Source organism: Bombina bombina, chromosome 4 (assembly GCF_027579735.1).
Source record: "Bombina bombina isolate aBomBom1 chromosome 4, aBomBom1.pri, whole genome shotgun sequence".
Lineage (NCBI taxonomy): Eukaryota > Metazoa > Chordata > Amphibia > Anura > Bombinatoridae > Bombina > Bombina bombina.
Genome location: NC_069502.1, coordinates 885,187,925 through 885,212,982, shown reverse-complemented (window position 1 = coordinate 885,212,982; position 25,058 = coordinate 885,187,925). Strand labels below are relative to the sequence as shown.

General features: G+C 41.8%; 1 protein-coding gene across 1 annotated transcript in view; it reads left to right on the top strand.

The window, feature by feature from the left end:
* Window positions 1-25,058, top strand: part of RAB32 (RAB32, member RAS oncogene family) — a 122,470-nt gene that overhangs the window by 93,166 nt on the left and 4,246 nt on the right. Inside the window, exon 2 of the mRNA XM_053711790.1 lies at window positions 18,071-18,351. Coding sequence (XP_053567765.1) covers window positions 18,071-18,351 — 281 coding nt within the window. The remainder of the gene's footprint in view (window positions 1-18,070; window positions 18,352-25,058) is intronic.

Sequence of the window (25,058 nt, the reverse complement as noted above, 5' to 3'; positions counted from 1 at the left end):
AAAAGCTAATTTTGTAATTTGAAAATGCTGCAAATCAAGTAGCCATCTTAAGCTATCATGAAAGGGTAACACAAGTTTTAACCGAATATCAAGAAATGTCTATTTTTTTAATATTAACTTTATGGTCTTTCTGAATCCCTGAACGTTTAATTTTGACTACCACGTTGTTTCAAACAGTAAACTGGTTTAAAAGTAAAATATGCAACTTACATTTTTCTAATGTACATTTCTTATCAGAGTTTCACATATTGTGAAACATTTCTTACAAAATTGCATTAATGCCGCCCTTTCAAACTGCTGTTTGCCAACCAGTGAGCTAGTGATGTACTCACGTGCCACTCCACATGAGTACCCTGCTGCTGTGTGAGCAAATATTTCATCATGTGTTGTCATTGTCAAAGAATGGAGCTGTTGAGTGACTCTCATGCAAGCAAGTAGTTGTCTTGTAACCGAGCCGTAAGCTAAAAACCTCTAGCTCACTCAATGCCCAGAGCTTCTTTTCACTGCTTAGCACAGTATAGTGTGTGTTAAAGGGACAGTTTACTCCAGAATTTTCATTGTTTTAAAAGATAGATAATCCCTTATTACCATTCCCCAGTTTTCCATAACCAACACTGTTATATTAATATATATTTTTTTACCTCTGATTACCTTGCATCTAAGCCTTTGCAGACTGCCCCTTATTTCAGTTCTTTTGACAGACTTGCATTGTAGCCAATAGTGCTCACGGGAATGAGCACTATGCTATCTATATGGCACACATAAACTAACACTGCCTAATTGTAAAAAAAAAAATGCCCTGAGATAAGAGGCGGCCTTCGAGGGCTTAGGCATATGAGCCTTCCTAGGTTTAGCTTTCAACAAAGGAATACCAAGAGATTAAAACAAATTTGATGATAAAAAGAAATTGGAAAGTTGTTTAAAATTGCATGTCCTATCTGAATCATGAAAGTTTAATTTTGATGAGACTGTCCCTTTATTAAAGTCAGAATTAAACTTTCATGATTCAGATAGAGCATGCAGTTTTAAGAGACTTTCCAATTTACTTCCATTATCTAATTGCGGACATATATGCACACTTTCTGATGCACCAGCTGCCACTGAGCATGTACAAGAGTTAAGTGTTTAGGAGCCTGTGATTGGCTGATGGCTATCACATGATACCGGGGACAACGCATTGAAATACATTTTTGAACTAGTCAGAAACAAATCTGTTTATTTAAAATGAAGAGAAAGTGCTGTTGCATTGTATTTTTACGATGAACTTATGATGCAATTCTACTTTAACGGTCCTTTTAATGACTGACTTAAAACCCAACATTTTTCTTTCATGATTGAGCTAGAACATGCCATTTATAAAAAAAAAAAACTTTCCAATTTACTTTTATCTTTTTTGCTTCATTCTCTTGGTATCCATTGTTGAAACGTATACATAGGTAGGGCTCAGGTGCAGCAGGTGTATATGCCTCTCTCATTGGCTCATGTGATGTGTTCAGTTAGCAGCAGTGCATTGTTACTCTTTCAACAAAGGATAACAGAATGAAGCAAATTTGATAATATAAATATATTGGAATGTAGTTTAGAATTATATGCTATGAATCATGAAATAAAAAAATTGTTTCATGTCCTTATAAAGGGATATGAAACTCACAATTTTTTCTTTCAAGATTCAGATACAGCTTACCATTTAAATAATGTTCCAATTGACTTCTATCTTCAATTCTGGTTCATTTTCTTGGCATCAACATCAACACTCACTAGTGGGAGCGAGCTGAACACATCAGTAAACCATTAGCAGACATATATAAGCAGCCACCAATCGGCAGGTAGCTCCTGAGCCTACCTAGACATTAGGTAGGCTAGATAATTTAAGTAAGTTGGAAAGTTGTTAAAAATTGTATGCTCTATCTGAATCATGAAATAAACATGTTGGGTTTCATGTCCCTTTAAGACTTTTGAGCGAGTCTTATTTTTTATGTGTTTTATGCCTATTGTGAGGGTTAAGCACATAGCAAGTTTGAACCACTGATCAAATTTAGTCTGTCAATTTTGAATTAAAATGTCCCTTTTAAATATTTATACTTGTCACTCATAGTCTCTGTAGTGATTGATAACATTACTTGTCCTTAGTTGCAATTAGAAAGAGTTGCCTATTTGCTTTTCAACCTGGCTTTTGAGTAGACTTATGGCATAGGAGAAAAAAAAGTTTCTGTCAAATTGTTCTCTTTCCATTCCATCTGATTTTCTTTCAGGGAGTAGTTTGGAATGTAACAATAAGTTTGTCCGGTACTTCTGATGGGGAAGCTGGACAGCACCTTACACTTAAATAGACACGTAACACCCAATTTTTATTTAATGATTCAGATAGGGCAATTTTAAACATCTTTTCAATTTACGGTCGCTTTAAGCCAATGTGGTATTAGAAGTAAAGTCAAAATTAAACTTTCATGATTTAGAAAGGGCATGCAATTTTAAGGCACTTTCCAATTTATTTTTCTCATCAAATTTTGCTTTGTTATCTTGGAATTGTTTGTTGAAGGCTGAAGCTGATTTCTATGCCCTTGAAGGTCGACCTCTTATCTCAGTGTATTTTATTAGCACAATGTTCTCTAGCTGTGAAATGCTAACTCTTGTGGAGTTATGCATCAGTCTCTAATTGGCTAAAATGCAAGTTTGTAAAAAGCACAGAGATAAGGGACAGTCTGCAGAGACTTGGATACAAGGTAATCACAGAGGTAAAAAGTGTATCACAGTGTTGGTAATAAAGGGATTTATCCATCTTTTTATAGAAAAACATTTTTTTAAGTAGGCTGTCCCTTTAAAGGTTCACTAAACGCAGTAAAATAGCATAATCAATAAATGCATAATAAATATACAATGAAAAAAGCACTTAGAAAAAAAACTACTACTTCTTATGTGAAATTCAAACTGACTAATTTCAAAGTTTTTCCTTCCCACTGCAACTGCATTATGTGACAACCCATCACAAACTGCATATTTGTATATTCTTTGAATCTTGCACTTGCTCAGTAGGAGCTGGTGCCTCAAAGTGTGCATATTTAGATAATGGATATGAATGGGAAAGTTGTTTAAAAGTGTGTGCTCTGTTTGAATCATTGAAGTTTAATTTTGACTTTAGTGGTCCTTTTTAATTCTCTTGGTATCCTTTGTTGGAGCAGCAATGCACTGCTAGGAGCTAGCTAAACACATCGGGTGAGTCAATGACATTTTAACTATATAAAGGTACAGTAAAGTAAAAGCTAAAGTTGTAGCTAGTGCTACTGCTACAAGCCAGTAGCAGCACAAAACAAGTTTTTTTTTTTTTTTTTTCTTTAATGGGGTCAGGATTGTTAAGAACAAAAGTGAAGCTTATTGGCTGTTACAGGAATCAATCAAGTGAGTAGTGTATTTCAAAGGAACTGCTCCGTTATCATTTTCATATGAATGCAACAAATATGGATTTTTTTTTAATTTTTTTACAATTGTTTGAATCCAAATGCAGATGTCTTAGTTTGAGCCATGGTCTATGGCAACATTTTATGCAGATTCCATGTTGTTATTTGTAAATAACCCACAATATTCTTGCAATACAATTAATCCTGCAATTTGTCGACTAATATGGAGCTTGTTTTGATAGATAAAATGTATATCCACGTTTATTCCATTCATCATTGTTTGAAAACACACAAAAAAAGAAAAGCCAATAGACTTTGACAAGTTTTTCTTCCGCTCTATATAAGCACACTTACTGTAAATAAAGCATATTGTTCCCTAAACTTTGAGTGATCGGCACTTAATTAAAGCAAGCCTGTGTTATTAACTATACTTAGAGTGGGAGCGGATGAGGGGGAGCCAAAAGTTGAATGGTTCTGAGGCAATAATTTCAGCTGCTATCTAATCAAAGTAGAGAGAATAGAACTATGTAATTATATAGTCGCTGACGACTGAACAAGGCCAAAAAGCATGACTTTTGCAAAGAACTTAACCATGTGGTTAGTGATGAAAGTAAGAATGTATGCAATACTTTATTTATAGCTGGCACGGCTTTCTGTTGCAGATGCCAGCTTATGTTTTCTAAAAAAAAAAATAAAAAAAAATGCTGCTGTTGGTATAACTTAAAATACGAGAAAACTGTAAGCCACAAAACGAGCCGTCTATAAATTTAAATAATCTACTAAAGGGACAGTTAACTTTACAAAAAAATGCATTGTAATTTGGTTTAATTAAAATAATACTTTTGCATAATAAAGATTACATTAGTCATTTTATATTGATTCTAAAACGAACAGGAATTGTTGCTTACAGCTGGGCCTCAGAGACATTAAATCCATCCATTGCTTTTGTGTAAAAAATTTTCGTTGTGCCACACTCCCTAGAAAGAACAAAAAGTGGGCCTCTGTGTTCGGCAGCTTTTTTAGCTGCTCGTGGTCTTCATCTCTCTTCGGAGCTGGATTCCTTCTTGTGAAAGTGCTACACACTAAGGTCTGTGCAAATCCAGATCTTAATGTCTTGCACTTTCACAAGAAGAAATCCTGCTCCGAAAAGAGCTGAAGGGTGCGAGCGGCCCTCTTCTTCCGCATTCGCGGAGGCACAGGCCTACCAAAAAGCAAATTCTCTAGCCTAGGTTTTCAAAATGCAAATCCACCCCTTGCTTTTGTATAAAAATTGTGCTTTGTGCCACGTTCCCTAGAGAGAGCAAAAGGCAAATTCTGTAGCCTGGGTTTATAAAATGCTGCAAAATGCCTAAAGTAGCTATCTGATTTGCAGTATCTTCTTTTTTGGAGCATGGGTCAAGTGTAGCTTAGTCGAAAGCAAGAGGTATTTAGTGCCATTTTAAACCCCTTAAGGACCAGCGACGTACCCTTTCTTTCTATAGAGGTTGAATTTATAATAGTGCAGTCTCGCTGCCAGCGGCAAGACTGCACTATTTCCGGTGGCCAGCAGAAAGGAGGTAGGGTATAATCTCATGGTCACGCCGCTCGTGGTGGGACTAGGGTTGCCACATTTTACCCAGAAAATTCCTGGACACTGTTTAAGTGTGTGAGAGGGTGTGGATTGGAGCGTGACTTGGGGCGTGGTTTTCTGCGGCCTCAAATTCATTAAGAAATATATATATATATATATATATATATATATATATATATAATTATATATTTATATAAAGTATATAAAAGTATGATATAACTGGAAACGGTTAAGCAGATTTCATCTATTCGGGAATATACCAACCAAAAGGCCAGATCATATGGGGCAATACTGAGAATTACAGGGGATCACATAAAAGAACGTTTGAAGATGGCATTTTATTACAATCTCTGGCTCTTTTCCCAGTATATTATTATGACATTCTATTATTTTATTTTACGGGTTGGCTGGATTGAACCCCTACCGTTTTCTGACATATCTATATTTTTTTATGATATTACCAAATCAAATGTAAGCATTTGTAGCTGTCTCCTGAAATGAGCCTTCTTGCAGTCATTCTGTGTTTCGGCAGCCCACCGCATGGCCACCGCACCAACACCTGCCTCAGTCTCTCTGCAGCTCTCAGCAGGATGCAACGTCACGACTCCCCTCCTCCCCCTCCCACTGTCATCACCATCCTCCGTCTCTCCTTCAGACTCCACCTACCCGGGCTAAGCGCTCCTCTAGCCAGCTAATTTTTTGCAAAGTCTGTGCTTTGGCAGCGGAGCGCTTAGCCCGGGGCATTTCAGGGTAGTTCTGGGACACCGGACACAGAGCCTCGGACCAGGACTGTCCCGGTGAAACTGCGGCAAGTGGCAACCCTAGGTGGGACCCGCACGATAATACCCCAAAAAACTCTGGGTACATTGTGGTCGTTAAGGGCTGAATACTTTCTAGCAGATCCCCTATTGCTTTATTGTTGTATAGTTAGAGGCCTCAGAAGCATATACAAAATATATACATTTTATACTCGCTAAAGGGAAAAAAAACTTTAGTTCAATGCTGCTAAAATTCTTTTCTTCTTCAACGGGGAGAGTCCACAGCTGCATTTATTACTTTTGAGAAATACAGAACCTGGCCACCAGGAGGAGGCAAAGACACCCCAGCTAAAGACTTAAATACCTCCCCCACTTCCCTAATCCCCCAGTCATTCTTTGCCTTTCGTCACAGGAGGTTGGCAGAGAAGTGTCAGAAGACTCAAGATAGTCTAATATCTCCTGAGGGGGGTTATTAAACAGTGGGGGACTTTAATCATGTTTGTTATGTGATTCTGTCTGCTTATGTGTAGTGATGCTTGGGCTTGTTGCTATTACGGAACATAAAGGCCTTTTTGAGTTGCGCAGTTCTTGTGGACTGGCACACTTTTTTCTTTCGGCCTGCATGGTGCACCCTGTTTTTTGTTTCCCATTTGCGTATTCCTGACTGTGTGGCGGCGGAGAGAGTCTGTGTTTCTCTACTTGTCTGGGTCATAGGAGGTGGTGAGCACGCCAGTCATTTAGGGGTGTAAGGTGCTGTTTGTGTTTTTTGTCCAATATTCAAGTTATGGAGGATTCTGTTTTTTTTTTGGAGAAGGATATCTCTGATTCAGATTCTGCTTCTTGCAAAGAATATGTGGGGGCCCGGGTGATCCAGCCCCATCAGTTATGATCCGTATGCCGTATGTTTTACAGTGTTTTTTTTCCCCAACTTGGAGAGCTTAGAGTCCACTGAGCCATCCTCCCCTGAGGATTCAGTTTCCCGTGAGGCACGCTCCCTAGAGCCTTCTGTTACTACACAGGTAGGTGTCCCAACTGCCGTTGCTCCTTCTCCAGAAGGTGGCTTTTTTCCTCCAGAGGTTACTGCACGGTTCGGCATGGCCATATCTATGGCGTTGGCGCACTTACATTTTCTGAGAGATCTTGTCTGTGTTCTCTTAACCAGGGCCCGTCAGGTGTGGGATCGTCTGTATCAGTTCAGCCCTCTGGAGAAGCGGTGTCTCCTTCAGGGGTACAGCCTTCAGGGTCGTCAGATGCCCCGGCAGAGGTGAGTCTTGCCCTTCAATTTAGACTGGTGCACCCTCGTGTCCTTCTGAGGCATGTGTTGGCAGCGTTAGAGGAGCCCAATTCTGACGAGTTGTTGGTTCCTCAGTCTTCTGTTCCAGACGGCAAGCAGTGTTAGATGAGTGGAAATTATTCTCCTTCTCCCTTTTTTTTTTTTTTTGTGTGTTTATCTCATTCCCAGTTCTGAGCTTTTGGAGGAATCGGGTCTGATTGGCTAGTCCTGTTAGTCTGCCCTTTCTTCCTGGGCCTTCTTCTGTGGGTGCTGCCTTCCTTTATTTATCCGGTTAGGATGTATTTTTTTATTTTTGTGAGTTCAAGACTGTTATAGTTTTTCCCTTTTGGAAAACTTTTTCTTCTCTGGGATTTGATACTAGCGTTTTTGTGGTCGCAATTGCTATACTTCCGCAGAAGTTTAAAAAAAAAAAAAAAAAAAGTTAAGACATGGATGGCTTAGGTCTCAAAGCATACATGTCTACTGTTTGTCTGTTTATTTAGTCTAGCCCTGCTAGGGCTTAGACCTTTCAGTTGCCTTGAACAGTTTTGTCTCGCCCTGTATATCAGGCTGGTCCTGGTTGGGTACTAGTTATCTTTTTTCTTTTGGGCCCATATCAGAAAAGTTGTGCCCTTGACAACAGGCTGGTCCTGTTTGGGTACTGAGTTTGCTTACTTCTTGTTAAGAGGTTGTATTTCTTGTTCCACAAGTTATGATGGCCCTTCTATCCTAGATATCAGGCTGGTCATTGTTTATTCATTCGGGTGGGGTGTCCAATGTTAGTTTGATGTACTCAGTCCTAGGTGTCCTGTCCCTGCATAGCTGACCGGGTTAGCTGGGTTTACAGGTCCTGCTATTACAGTATACTTGAAGGTTCCTGAGGTCCTTTGGTTCTCCCCTTCGATAGGGGGTTCAGATGACTCCATAGAGATCTTCCATACCTGGTTTAGGGGATGCTTACTTCTCCTCTATGGTACTTCATTCCGGATTGCATTGTTCGGATTATTTCCGATCTCTTTCGACAGTATCTCTTCCTTATGGTCGAGGTTGGTTGTGTATTTCGTTTCCCCTTCCTTGGGGTCAGTCTTCCTGTCATCTGATTGAGGAAATCTGGTCCTTAGGGTCCGTTTTTTATTATAATATCCTCTTATGATCATATAATTTTTGGGATCTGGGAGATTGTATGTTGCCTCTTTTACTTATGTACGGTTGCCCCTGCTTGGGCGATTCGGTTTGGTTCCATCGCCTGCTAGGAGTTTTAGGATGCTCGTTCATTCATCAATTCCTTGAGCCGTAGGGGTCCCCAGCGGTTGATCCAGAGTGGATCTTTGGAGACTGTCATATTCTCTCAAACGGAGATTACTTTCTAGTTTGAGTTCTGATCTCTTTTTGGGTCCTGCCTTCATCTTACTTGGTAGGTGTGTATCTGAGAGGCCCGTTGGGAATGAGTGCTCATTCTCTGGGATCCTTACATGGGAGATCAGTGTTTTCAGACCCCGTGGGGGCATGGCTGTGATTGCATCAACGTTGGTGCAAGGTCATTTTCAGACGGAGTAATCTTGTGGATGTTTCTCAAGGGTTATTAGTTGGGACCTGGTTTGGGGTGTCCGGTCTTTTAACCTAGTCCTTGTCTTTAATTGGGCATTTTGTTTACTCGTTTTTCCAGATCTCATGGACTTTGGATCTCGCAGCGTAGCAGGTTGGGGTTCCCATTCATGGGAAAATCTCCTTGTTCCTACTGACGGCTTATTCTGATTTTTTCCAGAGAAATGGGTATTTCTCTACTAAGCTACCTTAGCTGTCTAGCAAGCGGATTTGCAGTTTGAAGACCAGTTGCAGCTATTTGCACCTTGCATGTGTGCTAGCAAGCTGTTGAGTCTTCGATTTCCCTCTATTTGGGAGAATCTGGTCTGCTGCATCTATCCTGTTTCACCTCCGGAGGTCGTTTTCCTCCTCTGATCTTGGAGTTCAGTGGGGTTTGCTTCCCTGTTTTGCGTGCGGGACATCATGAGTTTTTGTCCACCTGGAAGGTTGGATTTTCATGTTGCATGCTATTCTGATAGTTGTTAGTCGAGGGTCTCTCTTGGTTGAGTGTACCTTCCCCTCCGGTTCTGAAGGAAGACATGGATAGGTATCTTGGAACCTGAGCTAGTCTCTCTGGGGGTTCGTGCCTCTTCCTCTTTCCTTTCCTGGGGATCTCGTGGCTGGAGATTAGTTGCTGATCTCTGGGCCTGGTCATTACGGGAAATTTTTGTTCTCCCTTGTCCTTTTGGACTTTACCAGTCGCTTCGGTGCTGGGACTGTTTGCTCCGTAAAGGGGCCAGGTATTCTGCCTGTTCTGTTGCGCATCAACCGTGTATCTTGAGGAGCTACTGAATCCTCCTTCCTTACGTGGGAGGCCTTGCGGTGGTACCTTCCCTCTACGAGTTGCTGGTTTTTCATTCCTGGTCAGGGTGCTGTTCTCTCTTCCCTGTTTTCTGGTAGTGGGGAGTTGATCCACACTGTTTTCAGAGTTTTTTCTTTCCCAGGAAGTTTCTCCTCCTCCTCCTCTTCCTTTTTTTGTGCTTAGTTGAGTCTAGTGATCTGAATGGTCTCTAGCAAGGATCTTTATGGTTCTAACTGATGGGAAGTTACTTGGTCCTCTTCCTTTTTTGTCCCTTCTGCGTCAGTTGGTGCAGTTTTTTTTATCGGGAGTTTGGGTTATAGCAGCCTGTGGTGCCCTCAGAATGGGCTGCCCGTTTTGCATTCAGTGTCCTCTATAGCTTGGTTATTGATTTCCCAAAAGTAATGAATGCAGCTGTGGACTCTCCCCGTCAGAAGAATAGAAAATTATCAGGTAAGCATTATTTAAGTTTTGTACTTTCCTATTGTACAGGATGGCTGTGAGAACAGATCACATGAGTCAGAGAGTACATCCTGTAAGGGTAGCCCGCTATAGTGCAGCCACTGTAAAATTCTAGCGTGTGTGCGGAAAAGTAAAGAAAACTAGTATGATTTATACAACTAATTAGAGAGATATAGTACATGATGCCCCCAAATGCGATCGTAAAACACAGACTGCTCCGTTTTTTTTTTTGTTTTTTTTGTTTAATCTTTTTTTTTTTATAAAGAAGATCCAATACATACACAACAATTCAGAACCAGAAGTACAAGTACATTGTGTTGTCCATATACATCGAAGTCAATCTCCATTACATGAGATGCCAGTAGTACAATCAAGATTTACACAAAAGTGGGCAATGCATTTGTCATGTAAGATACGGGATCCATTTTTAAACTTTTGAAAAAACATAAACAAACAATAAAAAAAATAAAATATAGGTAATAACATAAAAATAATAACATAATAGTACAATATTACCTACTTACCCCAGGAACCTACAGCTCACCCTCCACAGAACCGAGTTTCCAAATAAATAGGGGGAGGGAGAAAAAGGAGGAGGGGGGAAGGACTAGTGATGAGTACAGGGAGTATCACTGTCAAGGCTGTGCAGTAGTGAGGCACCAGTTACCTCTAAGGTTTTCTTCCAAAATAAAGACTATTCTTGAATGGGTATATAACTCTGACTCTAATCATGACTGGTAAATAAAGAAGATAGGCTTCCCACTTATGGAAAAACCTCCTGACTCTCCTTTCTGGGTCCCCCTTTGAATCTGCCTGTTCAACTAACAACTGTGTATGCACGATTCTGATTAATTTTTGGAATGGTAGAGAGTTATGATTCGCCTAACCTGCCAGGATTTGTTGCTTTGCTAGCATTATCACGGTTGATATAAAAGCATCATGTTTAAATGCATTATCCATCGGGATTAGAAGGACAACGTGTTGGGCTGAGAAGCGTATCTCTTCCTTAGTGCTTAAAGAAAGCCAGTAGGCAATCTTGTGCCAGAATCTTTGCAGTTTGGGACAATCCCAAAGCAAGTGCTTCCAATTTGGTGTAACATAGCCGCACTTAGTGCATACATCCATGGCTCCAGGTACCTACTCGGATCGAAGTTTAGGAGTAATATATGCTTGGTGTAGAAGTTTCACATGGGTCTCTGTTAAATTTGCCGACAGCTTAGTTCCCTGTGCCTTATCCAGACTATCACTAAGTAGGTTTACATCCCAGGCAAGATGCTCAGCCTCTTTTAATCTTTCTGCAACCCTCTGCATGACTGAATTTTCAGCGTGTTTAAGGATGAGGTTGTATATATGCGTGATTTTATGGGAGCCCTGTTTCACCAGCATGCACAGCCTATCGATGTTAGTGTTTTCTTTGATTAGGAGGCCTTCTGCTTTAAGTTTGTTTATATAGTGCCTACTCTGAAAATATGCGAATCTGTGTGAGTTAGAGAAATTAAACAGATTTTGTAATTCCTGGAATTATTATTTATTATTATTATCGGTTATTTGTAGAGCGCCAACAGATTCCGCAGCGCTATAAACAAAGGGGAGTATAAAACAATTAAGGGATAAAGTGGGTAGAGGGCCCTGCCAAGAGTTGCACTGTTGTAATCCACTCTTAAGAAGGTGATCTACAAACAGCTGGGCTCTTAGGCTTACATGCTAAGGGGGTTCAGGGGATAGCAATGCAGCAGTGGAACTGGTATAAAGTAAGGTTAGCATAGGTTGTATGCATCCTTGAACAGCAGAGTCTTTAGGGAGCGCTTGAAGCTTTCAAAACTAGGGGAGAGTCTTGTGGGGTGAGGCAGAGAGTTCCACAAGATTGGAGCCAGTCTGGAGAAGTCCTGTAAACGGGAGTGCGATGAGGTAACCGGAGAGTAGGAGGTCATGAGCAGAGCGAAGGGGACGGGAGAGAGAGTATCTGGAGACAAGGTCTGAGATATAGGGGGGAGCAGTGCAGTTGAGGGCTTTGTATGTCAGAGTGAGAATTTTGTGTTTGATCCTAGAGGCAAGAGGAAGCCAGTGAAGGTATTGGCAGAGAGGAGCAGCAGATGAAGAGCGACGTGTAAGGAACATGAGTCTGGCAGAGGCATTCAGTATGGATTGTAAGGGAGCTAGGCGGCAGGTGGGGAGACCAGAGAGGACAGAGTTGCAGTAATCAAGGCGGAAAAGAATGAGAGAGTGGATTAAAATCTTAGTTGTGTCTTGTGTAAGGAAGTGTCTAATTTTGGAGATGTTTTTAAGGTGGAAGCGGCAGGCTTTAGCCAAGGACTGAATGTGAGGAGTGAAGGAAAGATCGGAGTCAAATGTGACCCTGAGACATCGGGCATGCGGGGTAGGGGTAATGATGGAGTTGTCGACAGTTATAGAGATATTGGGGGTGGAGATTTTGGAAGAAGGGGGGAAAATGAGGAGCTCAGTTTTGGAGAGATTTAGCTTGAGGTAGTGGGAGGACATCCAGGAAGAGATGTGAGAAAGACAGTTAGTGACACGGGTTAGCAAGGAAGGAGATAGGTCTGGTGCAGAGAAGTAGAGTTGGGTGTCATCGGCATACAAATGATATTGGAAACCGTGGGACTTAATTAGGGAGCCTAGTGAAGATGTATAGATTGAGAAGAGAAGGGGACCATGGACAGAGCCTTGCGGTACTCCGACAGAAAGTGGTGACGGGGCAGAGGAGGCCCCAGAGAAGGCTACACTGAAGATACGGTTTGATAGGTAGGAAGAGAGCCACGAAAGGGCTGTGTCACAGATGCTGAAGAATTGCAGGGTTTGGAGCAAAAGAGGGTGGTTGACAGTGTCAAAGGCTGCGGACAGATCAAGGAGGATAAGCAGAGAGAAGTGACCTTTTGATTTTGCTGTAAGTAGGTCGTTGGTAACCTTAACAATAGCTGTCTCTGTGGAGTGATAGGGACGAAATCCAGATTGCAGCGGGTCAAGAAGGGAGTTTAACGTAAGGAAATGGGATAGGCGTGCATATACTAGTTTTTTGAGAAGCTTTGAAGCAAGAGGGAGGAGGGAAATAGGGCGGTAGTTGGATGGGGAGGTAGGATCAAGGGAAGGTTTTTTGAGGATAGGTGTGACCAGTGCATGTTTCATCGATGAGGGAAATGTACCAGTGCTGAGGGAGAGGTTGAAAATATGTGTTAGTATAGGGGTAAGGGTAGCAGAGAGGGAGGGGAGTAGCTGTGAGGGGATAGGGTCAAGGGGACAGGTAGTGAGGTGAGAGCGCAGTATAAGTGCCGAAACATCTTCCTCAGTAACAGGGGAGAATGAACTAAATTTCAGGTTATGAGGGTTGTGGTTGAGTGAGAGCATTTGAGGGGGGGAGCGAATGGAATTATGTTGAGAGCTGATTTCATGTCTGATGGAGTCAATTTTTTTAATGAAGTGACTGGCAAAGTCTTGAGCTGACAGAGAAGTTGTATTAGGAAGTGGGGGAGGGCGGAGGAGAGTATTGAAAGTGGAGAACAGACGTTTTGGGTTTGAAGAAAAATTAGAGATAATAGAGAAGTAGTGTTGCTTGTGGAGATTAAGGGCAGAATAGTAGGAGTTCAAGATGAATTTGTAATGAAGAAAATCAGCTGAACTCCGTGATTTTCTCCAATGCCGTTCAGCAGTATGGGAACATCTGCGTAGGTACCGTGTCAGAGGAGTATGCCAGGGCTGGGGATGAGTGTGTGATTTCCGAGCAATGGTAAGAGGGGCGAGATTGTCAAGGACGGATATAAGGGTGGAATTATAGTGGCAGATAGATTGTTCAGGGCAGAAAAAGGAGGAGAAGGATGAGAGGAGCGGTTTAAGGGAATTAGCAAGTTGTTGCTGATCTAAAGACATAATGCTTCTGTGAAGTTTGGTGTGAGGAGTAGAAGGAGGGAGAGTTATAGGAAGGGATGATATGTTGCAAGTAAGGAGATGGTGGTCAGAAAGAGGAAAAAGTGAGTTTGAGAAGTTTGAGAGAGTGCATCGATAGCTAAAGATCAGGTCAAGAGAGTGACCGTCTTTGTGAGTGGGAGAATTAGTCCATTGTGACAGACCGAAAGAGGAAGTGAGTTGCAGAAGTTGTTTAGCGGATGAGGCAGTGGGATTGTTAAGGGGGATGTTGAAGTCGCCAAGAATGAGGGCAGGGGTGTCTGAGGAAAGGAAACAGGGTAGCCAGGCAGCCAAGTGATCTAGAAATTGAGTTGAGGAGCCAGGGGGTCGGTATATGACTGCAATACGTACAGAGAGAGGGGAGAATAAGCGAATCATGTGTGTTTCGAATGAGGGAAAAGTGAGGGAAGTGAGAGGATGTATTTGTTGAAAGGTGCAACGAGAGGAGAGTAAAATACCTACACCACCTCCTTGTCTTTTATCAGACCTAGGAGTGTGGCTGAAGTGGAGACCCCCATGTGACAGAGCAGCAATGGATGCTGTGTCTAGGGGAGAGAGCCAGGTTTCTGTTAGGGCCAGAAAGTTGAGGGAGTGGGAGATGAAGAGGTCATGTATAGAAGTGAGCTTGTTGCAAACAGAGCGAGAGTTCCAGAGTGCACAAGTGAAAGGGGTAGTGGCTTTAGATGCATGAGGAATGTGAGTAAGGTGTGCAGAGTTTTGTTTTCTGAGTCTATGGGATGGTATACATGGAATGTGTCCATGTTGATAAGCTGACCGAATGTGGTGAGTTTACGCTGCTGCCATATTTTAAATACTTCCGTGGTATACCCGGGTATAAATTGTAGGTTGCCCTGTATAGACTGATCTCTTGACCCCCCACAATCGACACAGCCTCGCCCAAGCCCTCAGGGGATCTCTGTATAGTATATGGTTACGAATGTTTGCAGGTAGAGAAGAGAGGCTGGCATGGGGAAGAAATGCCATACGTAGTGGTCCAATAAACCTTTTTTCTAGGGATGGAATGGTAAAGTGTTTGCTACCCACTAGCCAATCAAGACCTAACTTGGTGAGCGTTGCCCAGTTATACCATGCAATGTTTGGGAGGCGAAATCCTCCCTTAGATAGTGGCATTACCAAAAAAATCTTACCTAGGGAACTTTGCAATGCAGCTATACCTTGTTGGGTGAGTAAGAGAGGAAGCATCTGTAAGAGATATAAAAGTGTGGGCAGTGCAATCATTTTAAAGAGTTGGATTCTACCAGACACGGAAAGCGGCAGTTTTGCCCAGCTAGAGAGTAATGTTTTAATATTAGTTAGAATGCCTGTAAAGTTAAGATGGTATAATTTGTTTAAAAGAACCCTCTGTGACCTTGAGCCCCATATCAGTTAGCAGAGCATTTTGTGAATTTTGCAGCCAAGTGACTTCGGATTTATCTATATTAATTTTGTAGCCTGAAAATGTGCCGAACGTGTCGATGTGTAGGAGTGTCTTTAACTGAGTGGTAGGATTACCCACATATAACAGTAGGTCATCTGCGTACAATGAAAGGTGTTGTGTGGTGTAGATTAAGTCCTGCACATTTTTGCCTGATGTAGCATGCCAAAGGCTCTATGGCCAGGTCGAACAGCAAAGGGGAGAGTGGGCATCCCTGGCGTGTACCTCTTTGAAGCTCGAATTTAGGGGAGAGTCTCCCATTTATTACTAATAACACTTTAGGATCATCATACAGCATTAGAGGAAATTTTTTAAATGACCCTTGATTCCAAACCGGCTTAAAGTGGAGTGAAGATGGTCCCATTCTATCCTATCAAATGCCTTTTCTGCATCTAATGCTAAAAGGCAGGCATCTTGTAATTTGGGATTGTGTGTATTAGCCTTATTAGTCCAGTAGTGTGAGGTGATAGCTAAGGTTTTTCTAATGTTGGTAACCGAGGATCGTCCTTTAACGAATCCCGTCTGGTCAGTGTGTATAACAGAGGGCAAAACTTGGGCCAGTCTATCCGCTAAAATTTTAGTTAAGATTTTATAGTCTCCATTAAGTAGGGAGATCGGGTGGTATGAGGTTGAGTTTGTGGGGTTCCTATCAGGCTTAAGTATAAGGCATATATTAGCCTCCGAGAATCTGCTATCCATTCGAGCGGTGCCTTCTAGATAGGCTGTGTAGAGTGAGGATAGAATGGGGCTGCTCTGTGTTTTATGTGATCTGCCCTCCCTGTTGGTAAGTGCCATCATGTATAATGCAAAAGTACCTAGTTCTTAATTATTAGTATAGCTCATTTTGCCAATTCTGTGAATTTCTCAAGTCTTAGGGCTCTATTCACAAAGAAATGAATTGTAGGTAAGCATCTCCTGCAAGAAGACCTGCGTTATCCCTGCACAATGAATAGTTAATGCTGCATAAAATTCACCTGCAATTCTCCTATTTTATGTGAATTGTACCACGCGGCATTAACTATGCATTGTGCAGGGCTAACACAGCTCTTCTTGCAGGACATACTCACTGGGTTTGGCACTTAATAATGCATAGTTAATGAAAGATTTCAAATCAAAGAAACCTAGCTGAACACATCTTATGAGCCAATGATAAGAGGCATATGTGTAGTCACCAATCAGCAACTAGCTCCCAGTATTGTATGGCTGATCCTGAACCTACCTATGCTTTTCTACATAGGATGCCAAAAGAACAAAAAGGAGTAAAAATATATAGTCTTTTAAAATACCTTGCTCTGTCCTAGAGTTTAATTTTGGCTTTATCATGTTTTAATAATGCAGTCAAAGTATTGCCCAACAAATCCTAGCAAATGGCACGTGAATTTATGGAGTGGAAAAAAAAAAAATACTGGGGATCTTGTGAAGGAAGCAAGAATCTGTTTGAAGTGGTTACATACCAAGCAAGACACAGAGATTAACATTTTGCAGAGCATCTTGTGACATACTTATGAAACTTATCCTGTTGCCAGCGTGTTCTCTAACTGAAATTCCACAACTGAAAAGCCATCATTGCCTGTGACTTTTGTAAATGGAATGCAGAGTTAAATATTTTAAATTCTAAAAACAGAAAATCCAATATAACTGACAGTGTCTGTTTATACTTCATGACTGAACATCCCCTTTATTTGTTTCACTGGTATATCCTAGTGTTTCACAAATGCTAGGATTTACCATCACTTTTAAACACTAAATAGATTTTTAAACATATTATTGTTATTCCTCATCTCCCTTGAGTCATGGGTGCTGCCATGTTTAAATCCAACTTTCAATATATTCCACTACTAGACATGTTTGCAGCAACTCTCCTTCAGAGACTTGCAGTGAAACCTAGGTTCCAAAATGGCGGCACCCATAATTAGAGGGAGGTGCATGAAATGTGTTTAGTGACCCTTTAAGCATATTTTCTAGCATTTGAAAGAAATTTCCAGGGACACTTTGCAGCAGAGCCACGCCCATTTACGGTTTGCATAGCACCGCCCACTCAGATCGACCCACAAAATAAGTAAACAAATTTCTAGTAGTATAATTTAGCCATACTGATTGCTTAAAGGGACAGGAAAGATTAAATTAAACTCTTATTATTCAGATAGAGCATGTCATTTTTATATTCACTTCTACATTGTTCTCTTGGGAAACGTTGTTAAAAAGGAGATATGTACCAATCCTCAGCATCAGCAATGCACCACTAGTAGCTAGCTGTTGATTGGTGGCTACACACATTTGTCTTTTGCAATTGACTAACCAGATTTGTTTAGCTAGCTCCCAGCAGTGCATTGCTGCTCTGGAACTGACTTTAGTTATGTGTTTAGTCACTTTGCAGGGGTTATATGTAAGTAATAGTGCAATAAGAAAATTGTTCTGACATATTAGACCAGGTGTTTGTGAGAAGGGTGCTCAGTCCGATTTGAGACCCAGTTTCCCCTTTAGAAAACTGGGCCTGGACAGAGAGATGACTTTGGACTATAGGTAGTGGCACAAGAACACCCATGAGAGTCACAGGCAAGAGCCATAGGCCTGCCACAAGTGTTGCAGGAACCGATCCCTAGCCTCCTCTTGTTGGATGGATAGATATATAGATAGAGATATATATTATAAAACTACATTTAGTCTGCATGTATAAGCTGTATGATGACATAAGATATTGTTGTGTACAATTGGTCCCATCGCTTCTCTTGGCTGTCCTATTTTACAGGTGCAAATATTCCAAAATCCAAACCTTATCCGGTCCCAAGCAATTTGGATTTTGTACTTGTTCTGTAGAAATCCATATACATTTCAGTATAACATCTTACAATGTATTGATACTTATGTATTTCCCTTAGGGCAGGAACGATTTGGCAACATGACAAGAGTCTACTACAAAGAAGCTGTTGGAGCTTTTGTGGTATTTGATGTGACCAGAGGTTCAACGTTTGAAGCAATCACAAAGTGGAAATCTGACTTGGACTGCAAAGTATTTCTTCCAGGTGGTGGTCCTATCCCAGCCATTCTACTAGCCAATAAATGTGACCAAAAGAAGGAAAACAATATGCAGAGCTCGTCTCAGATGGACCATTTCTGCAAAGAAAATGGATTTATTGGATGGTTTGAAACATCTGCAAAGGTAAAATAACCACTGGGTGTTGCTCTCAGTCATAAGGGTAAAGTTACTGTCCAGAAAGCAGAGGGCACTGCCATATTGTAACTTAGGTTACCTTTTTTGCTTATGCCAGTTAGGAATGGTTATAAATGGCTTTCTATTGTGTACAACCAATTACTTTGTAGAATATAGTTGTGTTGAAAGCCCACAATATTTAGAATTAAATTACAGGAAAGGTTAACAAAATAAATAAGTAAAGTATATTGCAAAATTGGTTTGTTACATGTAATTAAACAATATGAGGTCGATTTATCAACCGCTTCGCCTGCCTACGATTGCAGGATCTCACAAGAGAACCTGCACGTTGTATTTAACCCTTTAGTGACCACAGCACTTTTCAATTTTCTGACCGTCTGGGACCAGGGCTAGTTTTACATTTCTGCAGTGTTTGTGTTTAGCTGTAATTTTCATCTTACTCATTTACTGTACCCACACATATTATATACAGTTTTTCTCGCCATTAAATGGACTTTCTAAAGAGACCATTATTTTCATCATATCTTATAATTTACTATAAAAAAATTCTAAAAAATGGAAAAAAGCACAGCTTTTCTAACTTTGACCTTCAAAATCTGTTACACATCTACAACCACCAAAAAACACCCATGCTAAATAGTTTCTAAATGTTGTCCTGAGTTTAGAAATACCCAATGTTTACATGCTTTTTTTGCAAGTTATTTTTCAAAATTAGCGATAGTTACATTGGGACACTGATATCTATCAGGAATCCCTGACATGTATATATTTTTTAAAAGAAGACAACCTAAGGTATTAAAATTGGGGTATTTTGACTCATTTCATGCAACCACTTTACCACCAATCTATGCCAAAGGTGATTTTTGACTAAATAGCAATTTAAGAATACATTTACTGAGAACTTTAAGGGTACCTGCCAAATAACACCCCAATATGTGTTCAGCAATATCTCCTGAGTACAGTGATACCACCCATGTTATAGGTGTGTCGGTTTCTCTGGGGGCTAAAAGGCCTTATTTCTCTTGCAAGGCGTATCCAGTCCATGGATTCATCCTTTACTTGTGGGATATTCTCATTCCCTACAGGAAGTAGCAAAGAGAGCACACAGCAAAGCTGTCCATATAGCTCCCCCTCTAGCTCCACCCCCCAGTCATTCTCTTTGCTGGCTCTAAGCACTAGGGTCTCTCTCGGGAGTGTAAAGTGAATGTGGTGTTAGAATTGTAGTTTTATTATCTTCAATCAAAAGTTTGTTATTTTAAATGGTACCGGTTTGTACTATTTACACTCTAGCAGAAAAGTGATGAAGATTTCTGCTGAGAGGAAAATGATTTTAGCATGTTGTAACTAAAATCCACTGCTGTTCCCACACAGGACTGAGGAGTACCAGAAAACTTCAGTTGGGGGGAACAGTTTGCAGGGTGATCTGCAATAAGGTATGTTCAGTCATTTATTTCTAGACAAGACTGAGATAATGCTAGAAGAGACTGACAATATCCCCATGAGGGGAGGGTAAGCTATGTTCACAGACTTAGTAAGGAATTGAATGCTTACATAATAGGGCTAATATACTGGTTGACACTTATTCAGGGCAATCGATTGTTTGGCTAAGGAAAATCGTTTTGCAAGACACTTTGAAAGCCCTTTTGGTTTTTTTCTGGGGTTATTGCCACATGGCTGTTTTTTAGTCACTTAGGAGTGATTTACTAGGCCTCACAGCTCCGGAGTAGAGTGGGAGGGGCCTAATTGCCTCAGATGCGCACTTAGAATTGCAGATAAGTTCATGCTGTTTCACATGGAGGGTCCTGCTGATGTTTGAGGGCCTAAAAGAAGCTATATTCCCCCAAATCTGATCCCTAAGGGAAGGTAGGGCCACAGCAAGACTGTGGCAAGGTGCTGTAGTGATTTAACCAGGTGTTGGTTTTAGGCTGCTCCGGTTTGGGCATTAAGGGGTTAATCGTTTTGAAACTTGGGGTGCAATCGTATTAAGGCTTTAGCTACATACTGTGAACATTTCAGAAAGATTGCTGCATTTTTCACCGTTTTGTAAAATTGTGTGCTCTTTTTATCTCTTAAAGGCACAGTAACGTTTTTTTTCAAATTGGGTTTTTTATTTGATTAAAGTGATTCCAAGCCTATTTGTGTACTCTACTAGTCTGTTAAACATGTCTGACACTAAGGAAAATCCTTGTTCAATGTGTTTAGAAGCCATGGTGGAACCCCCTCTCAGAATGTGTCCCACTTGTACTGATATGTCTATACACTTTAAAGATCATATTGTTGCACTTAAGAATGTGGCCCAAGATGATTCTCAGACTGAAGGTAACGAGGGTAGCCCGTCTGCCTCTCCCCAAGTGTCACAACCAGTTACGCCCGCGCAAGCGACGCCTAGTACCTCTAGTGCGTCTAACACTTTTACATTACAAGACTTAGCGGCAGTCATGGATAATTCTCTTACAGCCTTCTTAACTAAACTGCCCGTGTTACCTGCAAAGCGTGATAGCTCCGTTTTAAGAACAGATTATGAGCATTCTGACGCTTTGGTAGCCGTATCCGATATACCCTCACAACGCTCTGAAGTGGGAGCGAGGGATTTGATGTCTGAGGGAGAAGTCTCTGATTCAGGAAGGGTTCCTCCCCAGACAGATTCAGACGGAGACCTCATATGAGGAAATTATGGATAGAATTAAGGCTCTAAAGCTAGCTAATTCTTTTATCACTGACGCCGCTTTCCAAATAGCTAAGTTAGCGGTGAAAAATTCAGGTTTCGCAATTTTGGCGCGCAGGGCGCTATGGCTAAAGTCCTGGTCGGCCGATGTGTCTTCTAAATCCAAGCTTTTGAACATTCCTTTCAAAGGGAAGACCCTATTCGTGCCAGAATTGAAAGAGATTATTTCAGATATCACCGGGGGAAAAGGCCATGCTCTCCCTCAGGACAAAGCCTTTAAAACAAAGAACAAAGCTAATTTTCGTTCCTTTCGCAATTTCAGGAACGGCCCCGCTTCATCCTCTCCGGCTGCAAAGCAAGAGGGTAACGCTTCACAGCCCAAGGCAAACTGGAAACCTTACCAGGGCTGGAATAAGGGTTAACAGGCCAAAAAGCCTGCAGCTGCCACCAACACAGCATGAAGGGGTAGCCCCCAATCCGGGACCGGATCTAGTAGGGGGCAGATTCTCTCTCTCTTCGCTCAGGCCTGGGCAAGAGATGTACACGATCCTTGGACATTAGAGATTGTAGCCCAGGGATACCTTCTAGAATTCAAGGACTCTCCTCCAAGGGGAAGGTTCCACATTTCTCGTCTGTCTACAGATCAGACAAAGAAAGAGGCATTTTTACGCTGTGTAGAAGATCTACATACAATGGGAGTGATCCACCCAGTTCCAATTGCAGAACAAGGACTGGAGTTTTACTCAAACCTGTTTGTGGTTCCCCAAAAAAAGAAGGAACTTTCAGACCAATCCTGGATCTCAAAATTCTAAACAAATTCCTCAGAGTCCCATCATTCAAGATGGAGACCATTGGGACAATCTTACCTATGATCCAGGAGGGTCAATATATGACTACCGGGGATCTGCATATTCCTATACACAAAGATCATCACCAGTTTCTCAGGTTCGCCTTTCTGGACAAGCATTTTCAGTTTGTGGCTCTTCCTTTCGGGTTGACCACTGCTCCCAGAATTTTCACAAAGGTGCTAGGGTCCCTCCTGGCGGTTCTAAGACCGCAGGGCATAGCAGTGGCGCCTTACCTAGACGACATCTTAATTCAGGCGTCAACTTTCCAAAGAACCAAGTCTCACACAGATTGTATTGGCCTTTCTGAGGTCTCACGGGTGGAAGGTGAACATCAAAAAGAGTTCTCTCTCCCCCCTCACAAGAGTTCCATTCCTAGGAACCCTGATAGACTCGGTAGAAATGAAAATATTTCTGACAGAGGTCAGAAAGCTAAAACTCTTAACTACTTGCCAAGCTCTTTATTCCATTCCTCGGCCATCTGTGGCTCAGTGCATGGAGACAATCGGACTAATGGTTGCGGCAATGGACATAGTCCCTTTTGCTCGGATACACCTCAGACCACTGCAACTATGCATGCTCAAACAGTGGAATGGGGATTATGCAGATTTGTCTCCTCAAATTCAGTTGGACCAGGAGACCAGAGATTCTCTTCTCTAGTGGTTGTCTCAGGATCACCTGTTTCAAGGAATATGTTTCCGCAGGCCAGAGTGGATCATCGTAACGACTGACGCCAGTCTGTTAGGCTGGGGTGCGGTCTGGGACTCCCTGAAAGCTCAGGGCTTATGGTCTCGGGAAGAAACTCTTCTCCCGATAAACATTCTGGAACTGAGGGCGATATTCAACGCTCTTCAGGCATGGCCTCAACTAGCGGCGGCCAAATTCATCAGATTTCAGTCGGACAACATCACGACTGTAGCTTACGCCAATCATCAGGGGGGAACAAAGAGTTCCCTAGCGATGACGGAAGTAACCAAAATAATCAGGTTGGCGGAGGATCACTCCTGCCATATCTCAGCAATTCACATCCCAGGAGTAGACAACTGGGAGGAGGATTTTCTAAGTCGTCAGACTTTTCACCCGGGGGAGTGGGAACTCCACCCGGAGGTATTTGCCCAGCTGACTCCGCTATGGGGCACCGCAGAGTTGGATCTGATGGCGTCCCGTCAGAACGCCAAACTTCCTCTCTACGGGTCCAGGTCCCAGGATCCCAAGGCGGTATTGATAGATGCTCTAGCAGCGCCTTGGTCCTTCAATCTGGCTTATGTTTTTCCACCGTTTCCTCTCCTCCCGCGTCTGGTTGCCAGAATCAAGCAGGAGAAGGCTTCGGTGATTCTGATAGCGCCTGCGTGGCCACGCAGGACTTGGTATGCAGACCTAGTGGACATGTCATCTGTCCCACCATGGACACTGCCAATGAGGCAGGATCTTCTAATACAGGGTCCAATCAAGCATCCAAATTTAGTTTCTCTACGTCTGACTGCTTGGAGATTGAACGCTTCTTTCTATCAAAGCGTGGGTTCTCTGATTCAGGCTAGAAAGCCTGTCACCAGGAAAATCTACCATAAGATATGGCGGAAATATCTTTGTTGGTGTGAATCCAAGGGTTACTCATGGAGTAAGATTAGGATTCCCAGGATATTGTCCATTCTCCAAGAAGGACTGGAGAAAGGATTGTCAGCTAGTTCCTTAAAAGGACAAATATCTGCTTTGTCTATCCTGTTACACAAGCGTCTGGCAGAGGTACCAGACGTTCAAGCGTTTGCTCAGGCTTTAGTCAGAATCAAGCCTGTCTATAAACCTGTGGCTCCGCCATGGAGTTTGAATCTAGTTCTTTCAGTTCTTCAAGGGGTTCAGTTTGAACCTTTACATTCCATAGACATTAAGTTGTTATCTTGGAAAGTTTTATTTTTGATAGCTATCTCTTCTGCTCGAAGAGTTTCAGAATTATCTGCCTTACAGTGATTCACCTTACCTGGTGTTCCACGCAGATAAGGTAGTTTTGCGTACCAAGCCTGGTTTTCTTCCTAAAGTTGTTTCTAATAAGAATATTAACCAGGAAATAGTTGTTCCTTCTCTGTGTCCTAATCCATCTTCAAAGAAAGGAACGTCTATTACACAATCTTGATGTAGTTCATGCTTTAAAGTTCTATTTACAAGCAACTAAGGATTTCAGACAAACATCTTTGTTGTTTGTTATCTATTCTGGTAAGAGGAGAGGTCAGAAAGCGACTGCTACCTCTCTTTCCTTTTGGCTGAAAAGCATAATCCGTTTGGCCTATGAGACTGCTGACCAGCAGCCTCCTGAAAGAATTACTGCTCATTCTACCAGAGCAGTGGCTTCCACATGGGCTTTCAAAAATGAGGCTTCTGTTGAACAGATTTGTAAGGCAGCGACTTGGTCTTCACTGCATACTTTTGCCAAATTTTACAAATTCAATACTTTTGCTTCTTCGGAGGCTATTTTTGGGGGAGAGGTTTTGCAAGCAGTGGTGCCTTCCGTTTAAGGTACCTGTCTTGTTCCCTCCCTTCATCCATGTCCTAAAGCTTTGGTATTGGTATCCCACAAGTAAAGGATGAATCCGTGGACTGGATACACCTTGCAAGAGAAAACAGAATTTATGCTTACCTGATAAATTACTTTCTCTTGCGGTGTATCCAATCCACGGCCCGCCCTGGCATTTAAGTCGGGTAAAAAAAATTCTTGTTTAAACTACAGTCACCACTGCACCCTATGGTTTCTCCTTTTTCTTCCTAACCTTTGGTCGAATGACTGGGGGGTGGAGCTAGAGGGGGAGCTATATGGACAGCTTTGCTGTGTGCTCTCTTTGCTACTTCCTGTAGGGAATGAAAATATCCCACAAGTAAAGGATGAATCCGTGGACTGGATACACCGCAAGAGAAAGTAATTTATCAGGTAAGCATAAATTCTGTTTCTTTCATATTGGCAAGAGTCCATGAGGCCCACCCTTTATGGTGGTTATGATTTTTTTTTGTATAAAGCACAATTATTTTCAAATTCCTTTGTTGATGCTTTTTACTCCTTTCTTTGTCACCCCACTACTTGGCTATTCGTTAAACTGAATTGTGGGTGTGGTGATGGGTGTATTTATAGGCATTTTGAAGTTTGGGAAACTTTGCCCCTCCTGGTAGGATTGTATATCCCATACGTCTCTAGCTCATGG